At 50.5% G+C, this 19,124-nt stretch overlaps 2 protein-coding genes across 5 annotated transcripts in view; both read left to right on the top strand.

Annotated features, from left to right (window-relative positions):
- Nucleotides 1–1,954: 1,954 nt before the first annotated feature.
- Nucleotides 1,955–16,172, top strand: LOC126040634 (EF-hand calcium-binding domain-containing protein 12-like). The gene is made up of 16 exons (XM_049805358.1): nt 1,955–2,103; nt 2,506–2,567; nt 2,940–3,099; nt 4,084–4,340; nt 5,180–5,253; nt 6,856–6,950; nt 7,818–7,935; nt 8,592–8,682; nt 9,652–9,798; nt 10,761–11,018; nt 11,159–11,353; nt 11,839–11,992; nt 12,476–12,702; nt 13,545–13,758; nt 14,235–14,400; nt 15,157–16,172. Exons 1-16 carry the CDS (start codon nt 2,001–2,003, stop codon nt 15,317–15,319), a joined length of 2,484 nt encoding a protein of 827 aa, XP_049661315.1. The 5' UTR covers nt 1,955–2,000; the 3' UTR covers nt 15,320–16,172.
- Nucleotides 16,173–16,548: 376 nt separating this feature from the next.
- KHDC4 (KH domain containing 4, pre-mRNA splicing factor) overlaps nt 16,549–19,124 on the top strand; it is a 35,267-nt gene continuing 32,691 nt past the window's right edge. For 2 of the 4 annotated variants that reach the window (XM_049805366.1, XM_049805364.1), the window contains exons 1-2: nt 17,188–17,276; nt 18,613–18,703. In XM_049805366.1, coding sequence (XP_049661323.1) covers nt 18,653–18,703 — 51 coding nt within the window. In that variant the 5' untranslated portion in view covers nt 17,188–17,276; nt 18,613–18,652. Of the gene's footprint in view, nt 16,892–17,187; nt 17,277–18,612; nt 18,704–19,124 lie in introns of those variants that run through there. The other 2 variants (XM_049805360.1, XM_049805363.1) reach the window with 2 other exon arrangements.

The raw sequence follows: 19,124 nt of genomic DNA, 5'->3' as shown, positions 1-19,124 counted from the left end.
CGGTTGTGATGAGTTTGAAGGGATGTTTTGTATGAATCTATCCAATCACTCAGAATCCATTTTCAGTAGTATTCAGCAATTGAAGAAGGGAGTCAGGAAGCTGACAGAAAGCGATGAATTAGATTGGCTGACAAAGAGGTTCGAGGGTTGGGGATTATCTGGATGGTTGAAATCTCTGCTCAAGACTGTGGGGGTAGTGATCTTGGTTGTGATAACTATGCTCCTAATGTTGCCGTGTCTTTTCAGCCTTCTGCAAAGGGCCCTGCAGAGGGCAGCCAGGACGATATTTTTAGCACAAATACAAAAAAAGTGGAATTGTCGGGGGATGCAACGGGTCTGCGGAATGCCTGACAGTTCGAGAACAGCGCGACCTTGAGCAGCTTGTAGTGTATCCTTGAAAGTCTGGGAAGATCCGAGAAGAGTGGTACAAAAATAAGATAGTGATAAGAAGAACCGTCCTAACGAACTCACCAATCATGAATTGTTAGTAACTAACTAAACCAATCATACACTAACACATACTCTGAAGAAGGGGATAAAAAGGTGTGTTAGAACAATAAAGTAGCCATTTTGCATGATCTATTACTTGTCGTGTCTGTCTCTACCGCGACAACAAACAAAACAAAAATAAAGAGCAAGGTGGCAAGGTGGCCGAAATATAAATTAATTTCATATTCTGTCAACTAGGAGCTGTTAACCGAATTAAAGAGATAATTACTAATGGAGTAGTGAAAGCAGCCACAGGTTCTAGTCCGACGTTCAATGGAGCTACAGTTACTGTCTATCACCAGCCAGCCCCCATTACTCTTTTAATTAAAATATTAAATTTAATATTAATATTACTATTACCAATCAGCAGGAGACGTGTGCACAGCTTTGTGATCCCTCAGTCAGCTCAGGGGATCTGGGCTCTGCTTCTGAATATGATAAACGTATTAACTAAAGAACCTATACTGAACCTGAAGGTGTGGGAGTGGATGATGTTTTGTGAGAGGTTTCCCAGCTGGAGGAGCCATTGAAACACCATCCCTTTCCCAAGGAAATGTTTCTGGCCCGCTTTTTTGGCAAGAATTTGCCATGCCTTGGGCAAGCAAACTATGGCAGAGCTGCCAGAGACAGGAAATGGGCAGATTTGAGCATCAAAGCGCTGGGCTGTAGGAAAAGGGAGCTGAGGCATCTTGTGAGACGTACGTACTTGGGGGAGCACCACCAGATGACAGGAATATCAGCTGGAGCCAGACCAGCTGGAGTTCCTTCTGCCACCTATTTCTGCCTCCAGATACCACATAGAGGATTTTCAGACAGGGAAACTGATCTTTAATTCTTTGAAGAAAGTCTACAGTTCCATCAACAATGCACAGAGACCGAGTGATATCTGTGTCACGGTCACGATACTCAGTGCTGAACTGGAGGGAGGAAAATGGGATGTCCTTTATGACTGTAGGCACCACAGTTTTACTTGGGAAAAAGAGATGGCCCTGCTTGAGCAGGGGGGTTGGGACCAGATGACCTCCAGAGGTCCCTTCCAACCTCAACCAGTCCGTGATTGTGTGATTCTGTGTCCTCATTTCCATCATTTGGTGACATCTCGGAGGCTCTCCCTGCCCCATGGCCTCCTTGGGGAGTGAAGATTGGGTGTGTGTTTTAGGGAGCAGCCCCCTTCTCACTGCAGGACCAAACCTGGCTGGGTCAGCGGGCATGGGGGTGGTGTAGGGTCATCCCTTTGTGACCCCTACCGTGTCACAGAGCCCCTCCTCGTCATAACCCTGTGCCCCAGACCCTTCCTTCACTTCCCTGTGAGGCCTCGGCAAGGTCTCTGATCCAGGGGACATGAGGAGTGTCTCCTGTACCTCAGAGACATAGAGGACAAAGGGAGGTGGTGGGACAGTGTGGGAGCTGTTTTGTGAAGCACAGCTGAGGACATTGGAGAAGGTGTTTCCTGGAAGGAGACATTAAAATCCTTCCCCTTGCAGCCTCACGTGCTGACCCAAAGCAAGAACATGACAAACCTGGAAGAGCTGATCACCAACACTGAGCTCTGCAGCAAGGCTGACGGCTACAGCACGGTCACATTTCCCACCCTCAAGAAGCTTTCTGTCAACGGTAAGGTCTTTGGGAGCTCTCTGACGAGTATCACTGCAGACAAGATGAATGGCATGAATAGTTGTGAGAAGTGGGGTTTTGTCCCTGCTGAGAAGGCCCCTGGGGACACTCTGAGCCCCACAGTCTGGTGCATGCAGCACCCTCCCCTTGCCATGCTGGCAGTCCCATAGACGGGTTTCCCTCAGCAGCGGGTCACACTCAGGGACCTGGCTCTGATGGGAAAGATGTCCTGTTGGAAGAAGGCTGAGGCTAATCCAAGATTTGGCCCGTGTCACAGGTTGGGTTTATCCTGTGAGTCGTGTTGAAGCACACTTGCATCTGCTGCCTCCTTGTCTACAGATGTGCTGACGGGACGTGAGCTGGCTGACTTGGAGCTTGACGTGCCTTTCTCTTGCTTTTCAGATGTCGCTGCTATTTGGAGCAGTGTGTCTAAGTATGTTCGGCAGCAGCTCCTGAAGAGAAAGGTGGGATCCTACCCTACCCCTCCCCTCGCCCAGATGGCTTCAGGCATCCCGGCAGCCCTGTGCCACCAAGTGCTGTTGTTCTTCCCAGAACTGCATTGCGATTTACAGATTTGCCACAAATGTGCCAGACCAGCTTCTCCATAAATTGAGAGACATAAAATAAATACATTATTTTTTAAAAAAGTAACATAATATATATATTTTTATATATATATGCAATATATAAATACAGAAATAAAAATCTAGTTGAGGTGTGCAAAAGTGTTCCGCACCAGGAGGCGGCAGGGCGCAAGGCACCCCCCTTGCAAGCTCTCACAAGTCCTTACTCTGTTTTTCAACCTACAAATGCTTGCCCTTCTCTTCTTTTTCCAGCCTCGGGCTGTCAGGGTAACAGGACTGGGAACATTTCATCTTCAAAAATGGCTCTCTTTTGAAAATGGCGAGGTGCTCACCTTTCAGAGACCTGTGTTTTTGCTGTCCAGGACTCTTGCACAGATCCGTGGGCTGCAACATGCTTCTGTACCTGTTCCTGGTAAGAAGAGCAAAGAAATTCTTTGTTTTCCCGTACGTCCATGTATTTGGTGTTTATGCTGGTTGCTGTTTAGAAGCAATGATGGACACATCAGAGGCCTTCAGAAGGCCCTGAGAGCAACCTCCATGGGATGACACAAACAGCCCACCAAGCAGCAATGCCTGGAAGGGGGCCATTTCTTTTGCAGTAGTTTTTATTAAGGCTGTACAAAGTTAGACCATCTCTCCGTAATCTGCTTGAGCAATTGGGTTTGTGCCAGTCACATGTATTGATTTGTAGGATGCTTGCTGGCTGCTGATCCTTTATTGGAACTGTTTACCATAAAGCCGTTGAAATGATGCTGGTGCTTTGTTCTTGCACTGCACCAGACCTTGTTGAGGCAAACACCCACAGACCCTCAGAGCTACTTTTATGCAGAGAAGTGGGTCAAAGTCAGCTGTAGAGAGCCTTGAATGAGAGATGGAAATGATAGCTAGCACAGAAACCTGCTGATGACCAGATTTGTTGCCGTTTTTGACCATTGCTGCCATTGCTGTATCTGCAGTGTGCCACTGATGGGGCCTGTGCAACACTAAGAGTTTGCTGGTTTATTTCTGTTTATATGCAAGTCTCCCCAGACCAGGAATGTGCTACATGTGGGCTCAGTTCCAGGGCCCAGCACCCTCTGCTCTTCCCATGGGAACCAACCCCATTCATCCCACCCTGTCCTGCCCTCCTGCACAGCGTGGACACAGATGGCTGAGGTTCTTGGACACAGACGTTCCTCATTCTGTTTAGGGAATCATGGCTGTGGCTTGGCACATCCATTAATGGAGTGATTTGACCTTAACTTGCGGAGGGGCCTACATCAGCTCCTTTAAGGAGCTGTACCAGGTGGTTAGACCAGACAATGCTATAGCAATGTATTTTACCTGGGAGCTGCTGGCACTTTATTTGAGTCTGCTCAACGGCTGTCTGAGTTACAGTCATCCCCCTCTTTTCCAGGCGAGATTAAGCGAGTGTCAGTGAACTACAAGAAGGTCCACTCAGACGTCCCATATTCTGAGGAAGTTGTACAGAACTGCATGCAGGAGACCCTGAACTTTTTCTACTTCATCCTAACAAACAGAGAAGACACGGACTTCATTTTAAAGGACATTGGCACTCTTGCTATCCGGGGAACAGAAGTGACAATGGCATTTTGCGAAGACTTTTTACTAAGCCTCAACAAGTCTACATACATGGTAGAGAAGTTGTTCACTGTAAGTTTATTGCTTTTGCAGTGCTACCTAGAGAGGGTTTGACATCCCGTCCAAGGACTGGGGAGCTGAGCCCTGCTGGCCAGCTGTAACCTGCTGGGTCACTTGGGCTAGGCATGGTGTGTAGCAGTGAGAGTCTTCTGTAGTTTCTTTAATTTGCTGTGGTTCAAGGGTGCTAGGAAGGTACGACGTCATTGTACTACTTTTGCTGGGCAAGGGAAAGCCCTGGAAGGGCCTTGCCATAAATAGGAAAAAGGCCAAAGCAATGGCAACGGTGGTGAGTTCACCCCACGCTCTGGACATGAGGCTGAGGTGCATAGACACCAAGGCCTTGCTGAGATCAGCCCCTCGTGGCTGCTGCCACGCTGTGGTGTAGTTCTCCTGGCCTGATGAAAGAGAAGGAGCCGGTGGCTGGATTCCTCTATGCTGCAGAGGCATGCAGACTCTTTGGAAGTCTTTGGAAGGACTCTGGGGATAAAATCAGCTTGGAACTATTTGCTCTCAGTTCAGCAATAGTTAAAGCGAGCAAGCTCGCTGCAACCAGCAGCCAGGAACCCAGGGTTGTAATGGGCCTTCTTACGTGTTTGCCTCCATTGACTTCGTCCCTGGTAAACAAGGAGTCTCCTGCCTGACACCGTCAAGTCCGGTCCTTGCAAAAAGGCTGGCAACGTTCCTTGCCCTAGCAGGTTATATATGCTGTGCAGCTTGTTTTAGCAAGGGGCTGAGGCACTTGACCAGAAGTTTGCTGAGACGCTGCTAATTCTTGGAGCTATGGAAAGGCCGTTGTGAGCATTGAGTTCATTTCCTTGGAGTCACATCAGATGTTTCTGTCTCTGTTGCAGAAGAAATGGGTCATATCGGACAAAGAACCCACTCTCTCTCTGAGCCGTTTTGGCCGTGTCCACCAGTTTCCACAGTGAGTATATTTGTTTCTGCAGCCCTCATCTGACCAAGTGCAAATGTAGCACTTTAACTGCAAACCAGTAGTTTGACAACGTCATCCTTGCTTTTGCGTAGTCTGGAGTTGTGCATCCTCTGTTACTGATTGTGGTTTGCATTTTACCATTACTCCCATCAGAGGGAACTGGTTCACTAGGCAGAGGAATTTAGGCAACCCTCCTAACGTTTCATCTGCTCATTCTCTTTCCATTGGTAGAGACTGCCCAAACATGTAACAGAAATAAGACCCTAATATTTCTATTGTTTTGAGTATAACATGGAAGGCTTCACTTAGGGGGTGGATCAGAGACCAGATGCATGCAAGTCCTCTGCCTGTGACGTTTCTGTGCCTTCTGTGAAAGTCATGTGAATCAAAGTATTGCTCAGTATTGGGGTTCAGTACTGGGCCCAGTTCTGTTTAATATCTTTATTAATGATCTGGACGAGTGGATCAAGTGCACCCTCAGTAAGTTTGTGGATGACACCAAGTTGGGAGGGAGGGTTGATCTGCTCGAGGGTGGGAAGGGTCTGCAGAGGGATCTGGACAGACTGGATCGATGGGCCAAGGTCAACTGAATGAGGTTCAACAAGGCCAAGTGCTGGGTCCTGCACTTTGGTCACAACAACCCCATGCAGCGCTACAGGCTTGGGGAAGAGTGGCTGAAAAGCTGCCTGCCTGGCAGAAAAAGGCTGGGGGTGCTGGCTGACAGCCGGCTGAATATGAGCGAGCAGTGTGCCCAGGTGGCCAAGAAGGCCAACAGCATCCTGACATGTATCAGAAATAGTGTGGCCAGCAGGAGCAGGGAAGTGATATTCCCCTGTACCCCGCACTGGTGAGGCTGCACCTTGAGTACTCTGTTCAGTTTTGGGCCCCTCACTACAGGAAAGACATTGAGGTGCTGGAGCGTGTCCAGAGAAAGGCAACCAAGTTGGTGAGGGGCCTGGAACACAAGTCTTATGAGGAGTGGCTGAGGGAACTGGGGTGGTTTAGTCTGGAGAGAAGGAGGCTGAAGGGAGACCTTATCACCCTCTACAGCTACCTGAAAGGAGGTTGTAGTGAGGTGGGTGCTGGTCTCTTCTGTCAGGTGGCTGGAGATAGGACAAGAAGAAGTGGCCTCAAGCTGCGGCAGTGGAGGTTTAGATTGGATATTAGGAAAAATTTCTTTACGGAAAGGGTTGTCAGGCATTGGAACAGGCTGCCCAGGGAAGTGGTTGAGTCACCGTCCCTGGAGGTATTCATAAAAAGGCAGGTAGACAAGGTACTCGAGAACATGGTTTAGTGGGCATGGTTGATGGTTGGACTTGATGATCTTAAAGGTCTTTTCCAACCTAAATGAGTCCATGATTCTAGAGGTATCTCTGAAATGCCTTCTTGGGTCAAGATGGCACAGGAGGACTGAGGCAAAACCCAAAAACCTCTGTCTGGCGAGGGGTTGCTGAGCCATTCCTGAGGCCGGCACTGCTCAGTGTTTCCCTTAATGGCCTAGAATATGAAGTTGACTCTCTCTGTAGAGATACTTTGACATTCATCTGGCAAAGCAGCCCTTTTCTCAGAATGGTGCCTTCTTCCTATTTCCAGGTTTGAGATTAGGACTGTGCCTCGAACAGCTTCTCTCACAGATGAAGAGATATGTGCAGAATTCGAGAGTGCTTTGAGCAGCATGGGAATAAGAGGTAATGTGCATGGGAATAAGAGTGACTGATTCCTGGCAGAGGTTTGCGCATTTGCCTGTCTTCATTATGGGTGGGTGTTTAGGGCCCAGGCTAGAATAGATGCCTGGGATGGTAGAGGCACCCTGTGTGCCTCTATTTACCCCTCCTGGTAAGTCTCAAGGGACTTATTTTGGAACCAGGTGGGCTCACCAGGACCAACTGCAGTTGACGGTGCTGAAGTCTGTTTTGCCCCTGCACTCCGTGCCCTGGAGTGTTCCATTTTAGGAGTTTGTGCAGGAGGGAGTAAATGTTTTGGGAAGTCCATCAGCACTGTGAATCGCAAACTCTGCCTTGAGCTGTGGGGGGCTGGGGGTCTGGTACATCTCTTGGAATCACCGCGGCGTGAGTCAATAAGAAAAATTGCGTAGAGAACAACTGTGCCAAAGGTGCTAAGCTGCGCTGAGACCTCACTTCTCTTTTGAGGCTGGGAAGTCTAGCTCCTTGACCTAAACTCCTCAGGAACATCAGAGCTATAACATGGTTGAGTGCCATGATAGCCAATTTTCGTATACCAAACACGTATGCAATGCTAAGAAATTGTTCCCCTGAAAGAGGCTGTTAAGCGCCAAGATCTGTCTCACCCCGAAAGCTACTGTGCAGAGGAAGAACTGGCTGCAGCAGGAGAAAACTCACACTGAAGAGAATAATTTGGCTATTAAGGGTTGAACAGGATCAAGGGCTGGTGTCGGAAAGGACTTAAGATGTCCCTCTGAGAAAACAGGTCTCACAAGGAATCCCAGTGAGGCATTAAACAGCTTCTAACACTGCAGAGCAGATCTGTGCCTCCTCCTGCCTGTTCTAAGAGGTTTTCTCCTTTCACGCTTGCAGCGGCTGTTCGTCACACATTACACCTTCTGCAAACGGGTGTTTCTCCAGACTGCTTAGCCAGAGCTGAGATGGAGGAAGAAGCAGAGGAGAAAATGGAGGGAAAAGGGCCTCCTGGCAGGTGAAACTCTGAAAGGACTCGATTAGAGTGGCCTTGTGCTTGTAGTACTTGTGTGGGATGTTTTATAGGCTCATACAATAATGGAAGGGCTCTTGGGAGGTCCTAGTCCAACCAGCTGCTCCAAGCAGAGTCAGCTATGAGCTGAGGTCAGACCAGGTTGCTCAGGACTTTATCCAGGCTTGTCTTCAAAGCCTTGAGGGCTGCAGACTGCCCAAGCTCTCCGAGAAACCTGTTCCCGTTTCCTTTGGACCCAGTGTTTGTATTAACTCAGAAGGGCTGTTAACACACATTGCCACACAGTGCATTTCCTTGCTGGATGGGAAGTCCCACAGTATTTGGGACTGCTTTGCAATGGTCAGTGTAGTGGCCAGGAGGGAGATACCAGTATCTCCAGGTGCCTGTCATTGCACAGGATGCAAATCCTCCTGTTCCATCAAGAGGGCCGCATCAGTCTGCGTGTCCCGGAGCCTTCCTTGAGTTCCTTGTTGGCACATCTGAGCATTACAGCTCAGGGTTATCCCTTATCTCTGTGGAGGGGAAGACAATTGGGTGAAGAGAGTTCGCTCTGCTGCCAAAGCAGGTGAGCAGTGTGAGCACAGGATGGAGAAGAAAGTGTTCCTGCACTCGTACCAACTCCCACTGGTGTGTATTTTCAGACTGTTTCCGGGAAGGCAGCACAAAGAACCTCCTTTTGAGAGCCCTGCATTGCCATTGCCTACTTCTGAAGAACACAGGCAGACAGGACAGGTACATAATACGGATTGAGGCAACCGTTGTGTCACTTGATTGTAGAAAATCAAGTGGGGATATCGTAGGAGAAATGGGTACATAAAAAACCACACAGATAACTACTCTGACTAGATCTCTTACTGTGGCTCATTTTCTTGTTCAATTACCTGTTTTGGGTATTGTTCATCTCAGAAAAGGAACTGTAGCCCTGTCCTGGTTTTGGCTGGAATAGAGTTAATTGTCTTCCTAGTAGCTGGTATAGTGCTATGTTTTGGGTTCAGTACTAGAATGTTGATAACACACTGATGTTTTCAGTTGTTGCTAAGTAATGTTTAGACTAAGTCAAGGATTTTTCAGCTTCTCCTGCCCAGCCAGCAAGAAGGCTGGTGGGGCACAAGAAGTTGGGAGGGGACACAGCCAGGACAGCTGACCCAAACTGGCCAAAGGGGAATTCCATACCATGTGATGTCATGTCTAGTATATAAACTGGGGGGAGTGGGGGCGGGGGGGATCACTGCTCGGGGACTAACTGGGCATCAGTCGGTGAGTGGTGAGCAACTGCATTGTGCATCACTTGTATATTCCAATCCTTTTATTCTTACTATTGTCATTTTATTAGTGTTATCATTATTAGTTTCCTCTTCTCAGTTCTATTAAACTGTTCTTATCTCAACCCACAAGTTTTACTTTTTTTATTTTCTGATTCTCTCTCCCATCCCACTGCGGGGGTGGGAGTGAGTGAGCAGCTGCATGGTGCTTAGTTGCTGGCTGGGGTTAAACCACAACAAGCCCTTTTCAAAAAGTAGCTCTTTGATGACTTAGTTCATTGGTCATAACAAAAGGACATTCTGGTTGCATCTGTAAGAACTGTCTGTTGACAGAAACTGGGAAAAAAGGGAAGATGAGAGAGAGATGAGAACGTTATTTAAAAAAAAAAAAAAAAGACAGATGGGTAACTGCTGCTATTGCATTTCTGGGTTTCTGTAGAAAGAACAGTCTGTATTTGGGCTGAACAGTAGAAGAAAATTGGAGGCATCCATGGCCAAAAGGAAGGAGAAAGAAGAGAACAGAAAAGCAGGAAGGTTGCCTCAACAGCAAGCTGGGAGAGAAAGTGACAAGATGTGGAGGGCCCAGGTATGGGATTGTCAACAGAGTGGCCTTTTTCTGGTTGTGGTGGCACTGAGTTGGGAAGGTCTGCAAGTGCCAGGAGCGTTGTTCCCTCCAAAGAGCAGGTTGGGTGGCTATGGTTTTCATTCTCACCTGCTCACTGCTATGAGGGAGGAATGGCCGGTAGAGGCCAAGGGACAAAACGAGCAGCCAGCCAGTGTGAGGGCATCAGAGGGCCTGTTCCATCCCGGGAACGGAGGCCATCTCTGCCCAGGCACTGGCTCTGGGGCTTGAGCAGGATCTCTCCCAGTCACATGGCTTGAGTGAGCTCCACCCAGTGGTGTGGAGGGGGAGAGCTGTCTCTCCAAGTAGTATGGAGAGCACTCTAGCTGCTCTTCATCAGCTAAATGGCCGACATGCTATTGCAGCTGCTCCTTGGTGGCAGGGAGCCAGCATTTTGTGACATGGCAGGATCCACCTGTTTTCATGCTGCTCTACGGTTTGCTGACGGCCTTGTTTCCACCCCATCCCACCCCACACCTCCCAGTTCAGCAGAAGCATGTCAGAACTGGAGGCCCCTGCCCGCTACACACACAGAGGCCGCCATTTTTGACCACATCCTACCATGCATGTTTCCGTACTGTTCTGTGATGGGCTTGCTGCCATTTTTGGAAGCCGCCATATCCACCTGACCCCAACTCTCGATTCTGCAAAAAGTGCATCTGTGTTGTGCAAAGTACCAGCGTTAGCAGCAAGGCTGCGATTGAGAGTTGACTGATGTCAAGCCAGATGTGGTCTTGGAGCATGGTTTCCAACGACGCCATTGGAGAAACATGTATCCAGCTTTTGCCTTTAAACCAAAAGCAAGTATGTGTGGGCCATCCAAATCCAGGCGTTACATTATTTTTGCTCCACCTGTGGCAAGACTGGCTTCTGCCTTTTTGAAACCAAGTCGGGCCATGGATTTCTGTCATCTGTCTGTCTCGCAGCTGCCCCAGGAGGAAGACTATAGCGCGAGCTCCCCAGAGACCACCTCTGATACAGAAGAGGGTCTACAAACGGCGGAGGCTTGGATTCAGGCGAGGAGGCAGTTTCGAACTGAGCTGGAAAGCTTAGGGGACATTGAAAAATGGCTGAGTCAAAAACCTTCCCTCAGCAATCAAGAAAGAAGGTGCTGGCAAAGAATAAAGGCACGCGGAGCAGACAGGAGGGCTGCTGTCAAATCAGCTGTGACTGACAGCCTGGACGTAAGTACGGAAGTGTGTGGGAGATGGCATCTGCTGTCAAATCAGTAGAGTGACGCTGCTTTACGCCAGCTGATGCCACACTGATGGGCATGGTGATCCTGGATAATGGTGATCACAGGGTATTTTCTAATCCTTTTCAGCGTTCACCACAAAAACGCAGCCAGCCCTGGAAGAAGGGTAGCGTTCCCCTTGTTTGTGCACCATACCCCCAGGCTCTTGGCACGCTGCATGACCTCCTGCACAAAAAGAAGCTGAGCATTGTGGGCATATTCAAGAAGGCTGGTATGGACGGGAGGAAGATCAAGAGAGCGGACTTCATTAAAGTCATCAAGGAGGTACATAGGGAACAGAAAAGTAATGAACTGCTGCCACTCTGCCCTATTTTCCTGCATGCCAACCCAGAGCAAGCGGAAGAGCTTCAGCAAGGGGCCTTTTCGCTTGCCTTACTCTGAGAATGGCTCCCACAACCTGTGAAAAGCTGAAGGGCAAAGGGAAGGGGCAGCTGCAGAGATGCACCTGCAGAGTGAGTCCTAGCAGGGAATGAAGAAACCCATTGCCTCATAGATTTGGAAGACAGTCACCATTCAGTAATGTGGCTGCCAGGATCCTGCTGTAGACCCTGAACTGGCACCGACCCTCCCAGTGTTGATACTTGGGTCTTCCTCCCACCTACATCTCCCCACTGCACTCTCAGTACATGTTCACACAGCATGGCTCACGCTGGGCCTCACTGGAATAACAGCAAAGCTTGCCCCTCCCGCTCTGGGGCAAGCCTTGATCTTTTGGTAATCCCACTGTCATTTTCTGTTTTGGTTGCCAGACCAAAGTTTCCATCAGCGACAAGGATCTGGAGGACGTGGTCATCTTCTTGACTTCGTCAAAACCGGGGGATTTTATAAGCCTTGAAGATCTGGTTGACTGTCAAAAGCAGTGGCTGGAAATGAGGAAAGGACAATCCCAAGATAGCAAAACCGGTGAGAGGAGAGCACTGGGTTGGGAAGGGATCTCTACACATGCAGAAAATGCCAAGGGGGGGTCCAGAATATGGCTTCTTGAGACCATTGTCCTAGAGCAGAGTGGCCAGAAGGAGACTTGTAGGGAGAAGCTGAATGATCTGGGGGATGTTCAATATCATAGTCGGCCCAATTGCAGGAGACAGGTTAGCCGATCTTTCAGGTTGGGATCGAAGTCTGAACCCTGTGGTTTAACATCCTGTACTGGATTTTTATTTGTTAGCATTCATCATCCAGGTCACCCGAAGCAGACCCTTTCTCCAGCTGCTGGTGGCAGCTGGAAAACCCCAAAGAGCTTATTCTTTAGTAAGCTCTGTTGGGAGTTCCAACCAGCACAACGTGCCAGCCCCCTTTGTCTTAAACATGGATCTGATGTTCCTTTCTCCTATGCTCTAACGTGGCTTCTCTGGGCTTTTTGTTTGTTTGTGTTTTAATCTATCCTAGGTGTAGGTGCTCAGTTCCAGAAAGCCACCTGCAAAACTGCCACTTGTCTACCTTCTTCTGGGGACACAGCCAAAGGGATGACGCCTCATGCTCCTACCAAGCCTGAAAGAAAGTTAATACACTTGGAACTTCCACCAGTCAACACCGAGCCAGAACGACGGCATCTGAGCTGTGATGAAATGGAAGAGATTGGAAAAAACTTGAGAGAGAGGAAACGGTGGGAGAAGGTACTGTGTATGAGGCAGGAGAACAAGTGCACCTCCATGCCTTGGTGAATGTGGGGTGGTTTAGAGGACAGTGCAGCAGTAGAGGAAAGGGCAAGGCAATGTTATCGTGAGTATTAGCTTCTCAGTATTCTCTTGAGCACATGGTGCCTTGCAGCTGAGGTGCTACAAGCCATCTCAAACAATTTGTTTGGCTTCTGAACACTCTGGTGAGGTAAACATTTTTTCTGGGTAACTGGCAAGGAGGAGGAGGAGAAGTTGAAGCAGGTTCTACGTCTGGGGACGGAGTTGTCTTCTGATCATCTCGTCAACCTGTCTGCCAGACAGGTGATTTGTCCCTTAAGGTGCTGATAAGTACTTTGTCCTGTTCAGTTGTGAGGCTCAGTGCAAGGCGGTCCAATGGAAACATAACAGTGACTCGCTCATTCGCTCACTCCCAAGTGTTTTCTTTGGAGCATCTTGGGTTGGATGAACTCTGGCAGAATCCAGAGCTACCTCCTCTTGCCAACATGCTGCGCCACAGTCACCGGCAATGGGGAGAGCCTCTGGCTCCCTGACACAATCAGAAATGAGAAGGTGACTGCAAGGCTTTTTTCATCTGAGGCACCTGTGCCCGGTGTGTTGCTCTTCTACTAAGCTCTCCAGGGAATATCTGTCTGAGGACCCAGCTCAGGATGGGAACCGAACTCCCAGAGGAGTGCCTGTCCCTGTGATCCCACTGTAGGGTGCCAGCTCCTGTCTGCACATACTTTTGAGATGAATCCCTGCCTGTAGCTTCCCTGAAGGGAATGCAGCAACTCCAGGGCCCCACCGAATGCTAATCAGGACCTGCCCTTTACTTGCAGAACAAAGACAGCCCGATAGAATGGAAAGAAAAGTGCCGGATGGTGAGATCTGGGGATGGCCCCATTGATGAGCACTGTCTGCCGTCAACTGTAGAGGCCGATTTGGGAGAACTGGTTGACCGATATCGTAGGAATGCCGTCACGAGCTATCTGAAGAGCTCCAAGCTGTGCAAAGAGCGAAATGTTCACGTTGCCGAGCCAACGCTGCAGAAAGGTAGGGCAAAGACCAAGAGCCTGATGTGAATGCACTAAATCTGACAAGTTCATGTCTCTTCCCAAGCCCAGAAGCACAACTAGTGTCAGGGGGCACTGCTGTTGGAGCGTGTTTGCAGCCCTCAGAGGGCCACGGCAGATGCTGCCAGTTGGGGTCAGCAATATCATCAGCAGGGCCGGAGCAGGGCTGAGATATCAAAGGGTTCTGCAGATCGGCCAGGGCCCTCTCCCGTTGCCCCTGCAACAGTAGCCAGGTTCAGCCGAGAGTGCAGCTCACGAAGCAAGTTTGTGGTGATGGGGCATGTCCAAGGTCAAGCCGGGAAGTCAGACCAGGGTCGGGATCAGTGGGTTCATAGCCAGGAACAGGCATGGCTGTGGCTGAGCTGCAGACTGCTACGCCTACAACATCTAAGCTGAAACGGGGCTTATGATCCCAGGGCGAGGCATGACTGTTTTCTCTCTGCACTTTGCCAACAGCCCTGCTGCATCCAGGAGACAAGATCATCAAGGAAGGAGAAGACGTAAGGAAGATCAGGCAGCCTGGAGGATACTACAGCACAGGATGTGCTGATGCTTCATCACGTGGGAGCACCTCCAGATCAGGAACTGCATCTGGAAGCCAGGCCAAGGAGGCAGAAAATAGGTTTGTTCAAAGAGGGCTGAAGATCAGTTCCCTCCTGCTGTCCTGCTGTGTACCACCCCTCTGTGCTCAGTCCCCATGGCGTCAGAGGCAGCACCGAGGTATCGGAGTGAGCCATTAGGATGCCGCAAGGCAGCGAGCAACGGCGAAGGGGCAGATCCCCTTCTCAGCTACACGGCCACTCCCATGTTTTAGCTAAGTCATTGGGTTGCAGTGGTGCTGGTGAACAGTTTGTGGTGCCTGGCAGGAGCCTTGCACGCTAGCTGGGACTAGCTCTGTGCTCTGAACCATAGAGGTGACAAAACTTCTCCTCAGACTGAGCCAACGCTTGTCTGAAATCCCCTCGGAGAACGTTTATTCTTGTGGAAGAAAGACAGTCCTGGAGAGCCGAGCTTTGGATGGCTGTAGAAGCTTTTGGAGAGAAAAGAACATTGCAAAGCAGAGCACAATAGTCTTTGGTCATCTCAGTTAAAAGTGTTTCGATACTACAGTGATGGGCAACGTGCCAGCTCTTAAGATACTTGCTTTGCAAGCTGGCGTTTCCTGTGTCGGTCGTGTCCAATACGTACCTACAGGGTCAGCACAGGTCTGGCAGGGCTTTCCAGGGCCTGGAAGCCCAGAGAGCTGGTTCTTGTCAGGCTCGCTTTTGCACTCACTAAGAGAAGCAGTGAAGCTGCCCAGAATTTTATTTCTGTAAAGCATGCTATTCTCTTACATAAATTTTTTTTCTTCCCTTTTTTGGCCCGCTTTTTTTCACAGGCACCCTCAGAGGAGTAAGATGCAAAAGTCAAGCGACAATAACTTCTGGCCAGGTCATCTCCTGGACAAGCTATGCCTTTACTTTCCCGAAAAGAAGCATGACAGGGCACATGCCTTGTTCAGCTACGTTCATCCAACCAAGCCCGCCTACTGTGGTATCTAAAGCCCTGACAGCAGCTAGCCCCTCAGCAAGCCAGGACACTTGGCCTCCAGAGACCCTGCCTTCAAGAAGACTCATTCCACCTGAAGCTCTTCTCCAAGCAGCGGGAGATGCGTGCACAGCTTTGTGATCCCTCAGTCAGCTCAGGGGCCCTGCGCCCCGCTTTGGGATATAATAAACGTATTAAATAAAGAACATATATTCAAGCTGAAGGCGTGGGAGCCAGACTGACCCCAAAATACACTTCTCCACTGGGAGCTCTTCCCCTCGCCTGGTAACAAAAGGCGTCAGCATTTTGTGATGGGTAACAAACAGTACGCTTCTGCAGCCCAAGAGCTGTAGCTGAAGTGCGCACGTGGGCCGCGGGTGGCGGAGGGACACCCTTCTTGACATTCAGCTGCCGGGATCCGACCCTTCCGTGGGTGGCACCTGGCACTGCCCCTTCCCGAGGTCTGACCCGGTCTCGTGAGAGGGGGACGCTGGGGGCTCTGTGGAGCAGCCGTCTGCAAAACACGCGTGGCAGGGCTCAGGATGGTCGCCGCCTCGCTGGGCCTCTAGTTCAGTCCCAGAAGAGATGATCAGACTGGTGGGATCCTGGGGAAGGATTGCAGGAGCCCCAGTTAGGAGTGCAAAGAACAAAGCAATTGTTAATTAGTTAATGGAGATAGATGATGCCTCTGCAGGAGCCTGTCATAGCATTTGCTGCTGCGATGGTCCCCTTCCCTTGTGACACCTGAGGAGTCGTTACTGGGCCAGCATTCATCAGTCTCCTCATGGAGCAGGGCCAGCTCCTGCTGCCACCCTTGACGTGGCAAGTCCCCAACTGACTTCTTGCCCGCTTTTTCCTTCAGGAATAGGATGATACTTTGGAGGGAAAGGAAGTTTCTGAGAGGTTTCCCTCCTGGGGGAGCCCTTGAAACACCCTCCCTTTCCCAGGGAACTGTTTCTGTCCATTTCCGTCCAGCTGGAGAAAGCATAGGTGAGAGTCCGGCGGCTGCCGCTGGACCCAACGTCGCACGACCTGCCTCTCGGGCCTCAGCGCGCGAGGGAGCAGTGCGCATGCGCCAGGGGGCAGCGCGGAGTGCCCGGCGCGAAGGCGGCAGGGGGGCTGCGCGCATGCGTCAGCCGCCCTGCTGCCCGGCCGGCCCACTAGGGGCAGCAGTGCGCGTGCGTCAAGTCTGCAGCCTCCGTCTTCCGCGGCGTCATCGCCGGCAGCCCCGCGGGGTGGGTGCTCTCCGGCCTGTCCCACCCTGCCCCGCCTTTGCCGCTGCGCTACGCGGTCGGTGGGCGGTTTCCCACGGTCAGCCACGGAGCGGACCGCCCGCTAAGAGAGCGGGGGCAGGTACCGCGCCCCGCCCCGCTCGCCCTCGCCTGCCCGGTGCCAGTTCCCGGTCCCTCCGCCGGAGCGGACGCCGCCCACGGGCCGCGGCGTCTCCGTGGCAACGCCCGGAAGGGGCGTTTCGAGGCGGCCTCGAGGCCGGAAATGACGGTGCGGCTGGCGCGGAGGCGGCGGAGCCGGGCCGGAGCCATGTCAGCGGGTGGCGGAGGGCAGCGCGACGCTGGGGCCGCTGGCGGGTGAGGCTGGCCCGCGGGCGCGGCGGGTCGTCGGGCACCCCTGGAGAAGGGCCTCGGTGCGGCGGTTCCGAGGCGCGGCAGGTCCTGGAGCTCCCGCGGGGCAGCGGGCTCGGAGGCGGCCGGGACTGAGGCCTCTCTCTTTTCCAGGCGGCGCAGTAAGTGGGACCAGCCCGGCCCGGCCCCCGCTTTCCTTCTCCCCGGCACGGCGCCGCTGCCTGGGCGCCCCTTTCCCGGCGGCGGAGATGGTGGCTCCGCTGTGGCGGGCTCCGAGAGCTCCGCAGCCCCCTCGGGAGCGCTGGATGCGGCCGCGGCCGTGGCCGCGAAAATCAACGCGATGCTAATGGCCAAAGGGAAACTGAAGCCGGCGCCCAGCACGGCGGACAAGGTGGGTGCCCGGAGGGGCGGCAGGAGCCGCGCCGTGCCGTGCCGGTGGGACCGCCAGGCCCGGAGGTGGTGGGCGAGGGTGGGTGTCGCGTCTGTTTTCTGGCGACCTGCGGCCTTTATTTGTCGGAATGGCTCTCGGTGAGACGGGAAACGATGGAGGCTTGCTTCGTGAAGTAGGATGTGACAAAAAACAATCGGAAAACCTTTCTTCAGATTTTATCAGCAACAGAAAACAGTGGCGTGGCTGCGAGGTCAGTCCCACTGCTCTTCTGTAAGGCTTAACCAAAGAGATCTGTAGGAACGTGATAAGCTTTTTTCTGAAGTATTTTCTAAGTAGTGTCAGCTGACGTAAAAAGTTCTGTGTCAAACTGCCGGTTTAAAATATGAGACGAAATTATTCTCATGTTTAAGCAAGTTATTGGTCGGAGCCATATGTGCAAGTGCTGACCAACCTGGTCAGCTTCTGGTCAGCCCTGACGTGAGCCTTGGTCAGTCCTGAAGTGGTAAGGCAGCTGGACTAGATGATCGTTGTAGGTCCCTTCCAACTGAACTTTTAAATTCTAAAGCAAGTGTAACTTCAAGCGTGTTTTCCCATTTCAGTAACAAGAACAGTCTTGCTTTCCTGTGTGTTATTAGCCTATGCTGGAGCCAAGCTTAGAAGGCTGTTTCAGGTTGCCTTCCAGACTCGTTCAAATACAAAGTTAACAAGAAGAGTACGTTTTCACGGCGGATTGTATCTTCTTTTTCACGTGCATAGTATTAGTGGGACTGCCAGATATGTTCTAGGCATTTGCCTTGTGAGGCAGCATGAAAATGAGTCTTCGTTTTGTCATTGGATTTATTCACAGATAATGTAGGGAAGAGTGGCAAATGTACCCTGCCATGTGTTCACCGTATTTGGTTTTCTGTAGGTTCTGTATCCAAAATGATTGTTACAGTCGTTTTAATATGTGAGGTTTATTAGTGAGTGTTTCTTTGATCGTTGCTATCGGCAGTCCTAGATGGTTTTAACGCATTGTTTGCTGCGCAGTGGTGCCTGCTTCTTGATACTTACTGTCCACCTGAGGATGTGAAATTTTCAGCATTGAAGAATGTGTGGCTTGGTTTCAGGTAGCCTCTGCAGTCATACCAGATGGAAGTGAAGTCTGTCTGTTTACTGGCAGTTTGAAACACCTAAAAATCGGAAGATACTGATGTCTCATTCTTCCATCTATGTTTTTTCCATAAGCTTTGGTGGCATCTGGCATCCTGTGACAAATTATATTGCTGTGGGAACCACTTAGCCAATTAATTTGCAAATAGGATCGGTTGTTTATCGCATATCTTGCTTTTGTTAGGAAATGTTCAATGATGACATTTCCAGCGTAATTAACTCTGATGGCACCTCAGATTGTGAGTGAATGGAAACCGAGGAGCCTGCAGGTTAATGTATGTACTTTTTTTTTTTTTTTAACATGTGGAAGGAAGGGAGAAACAGAATGCATGTACAATGCGTTAGGCTTATGTCCCTCTCTAGCTGCCTTCTGGCTCTCATGCAAGTGCTGTGCTTCATGTGATATTGATGAGACTGGATGTGTGCCTTTTGGACTTTACTGGAAGGTTCTTTTTTTACAGAGTCTTGGTTTATGCTTACGTCCCCAAAAGCATTTCAAAATTTTTAGGAGGGTGTACTATCTAACTCTATGTACGTGGGAAAAGCTCTAAGGTCTTTGTTGTAACTACAAGTCTTCTGTCATGTCTTCTGCATCTCTCTGTGGCTTTTTCTTTCTTAGACACTTAGATACTGACACAAAATATTATGCCCTTGTTTTAAAAAAACGAGGTGGGGGGAAGCGTGGTTGTAGCATTG

The sequence above is a fragment of the Accipiter gentilis genome, chromosome 7, assembly GCF_929443795.1.
Source record: "Accipiter gentilis chromosome 7, bAccGen1.1, whole genome shotgun sequence".
Classification (NCBI taxonomy): domain Eukaryota; kingdom Metazoa; phylum Chordata; class Aves; order Accipitriformes; family Accipitridae; genus Astur; species Astur gentilis.
The sequence above is the reverse complement of the archived record's forward strand: the minus strand, read 5'-3'. Positions and strand labels throughout refer to the sequence as shown.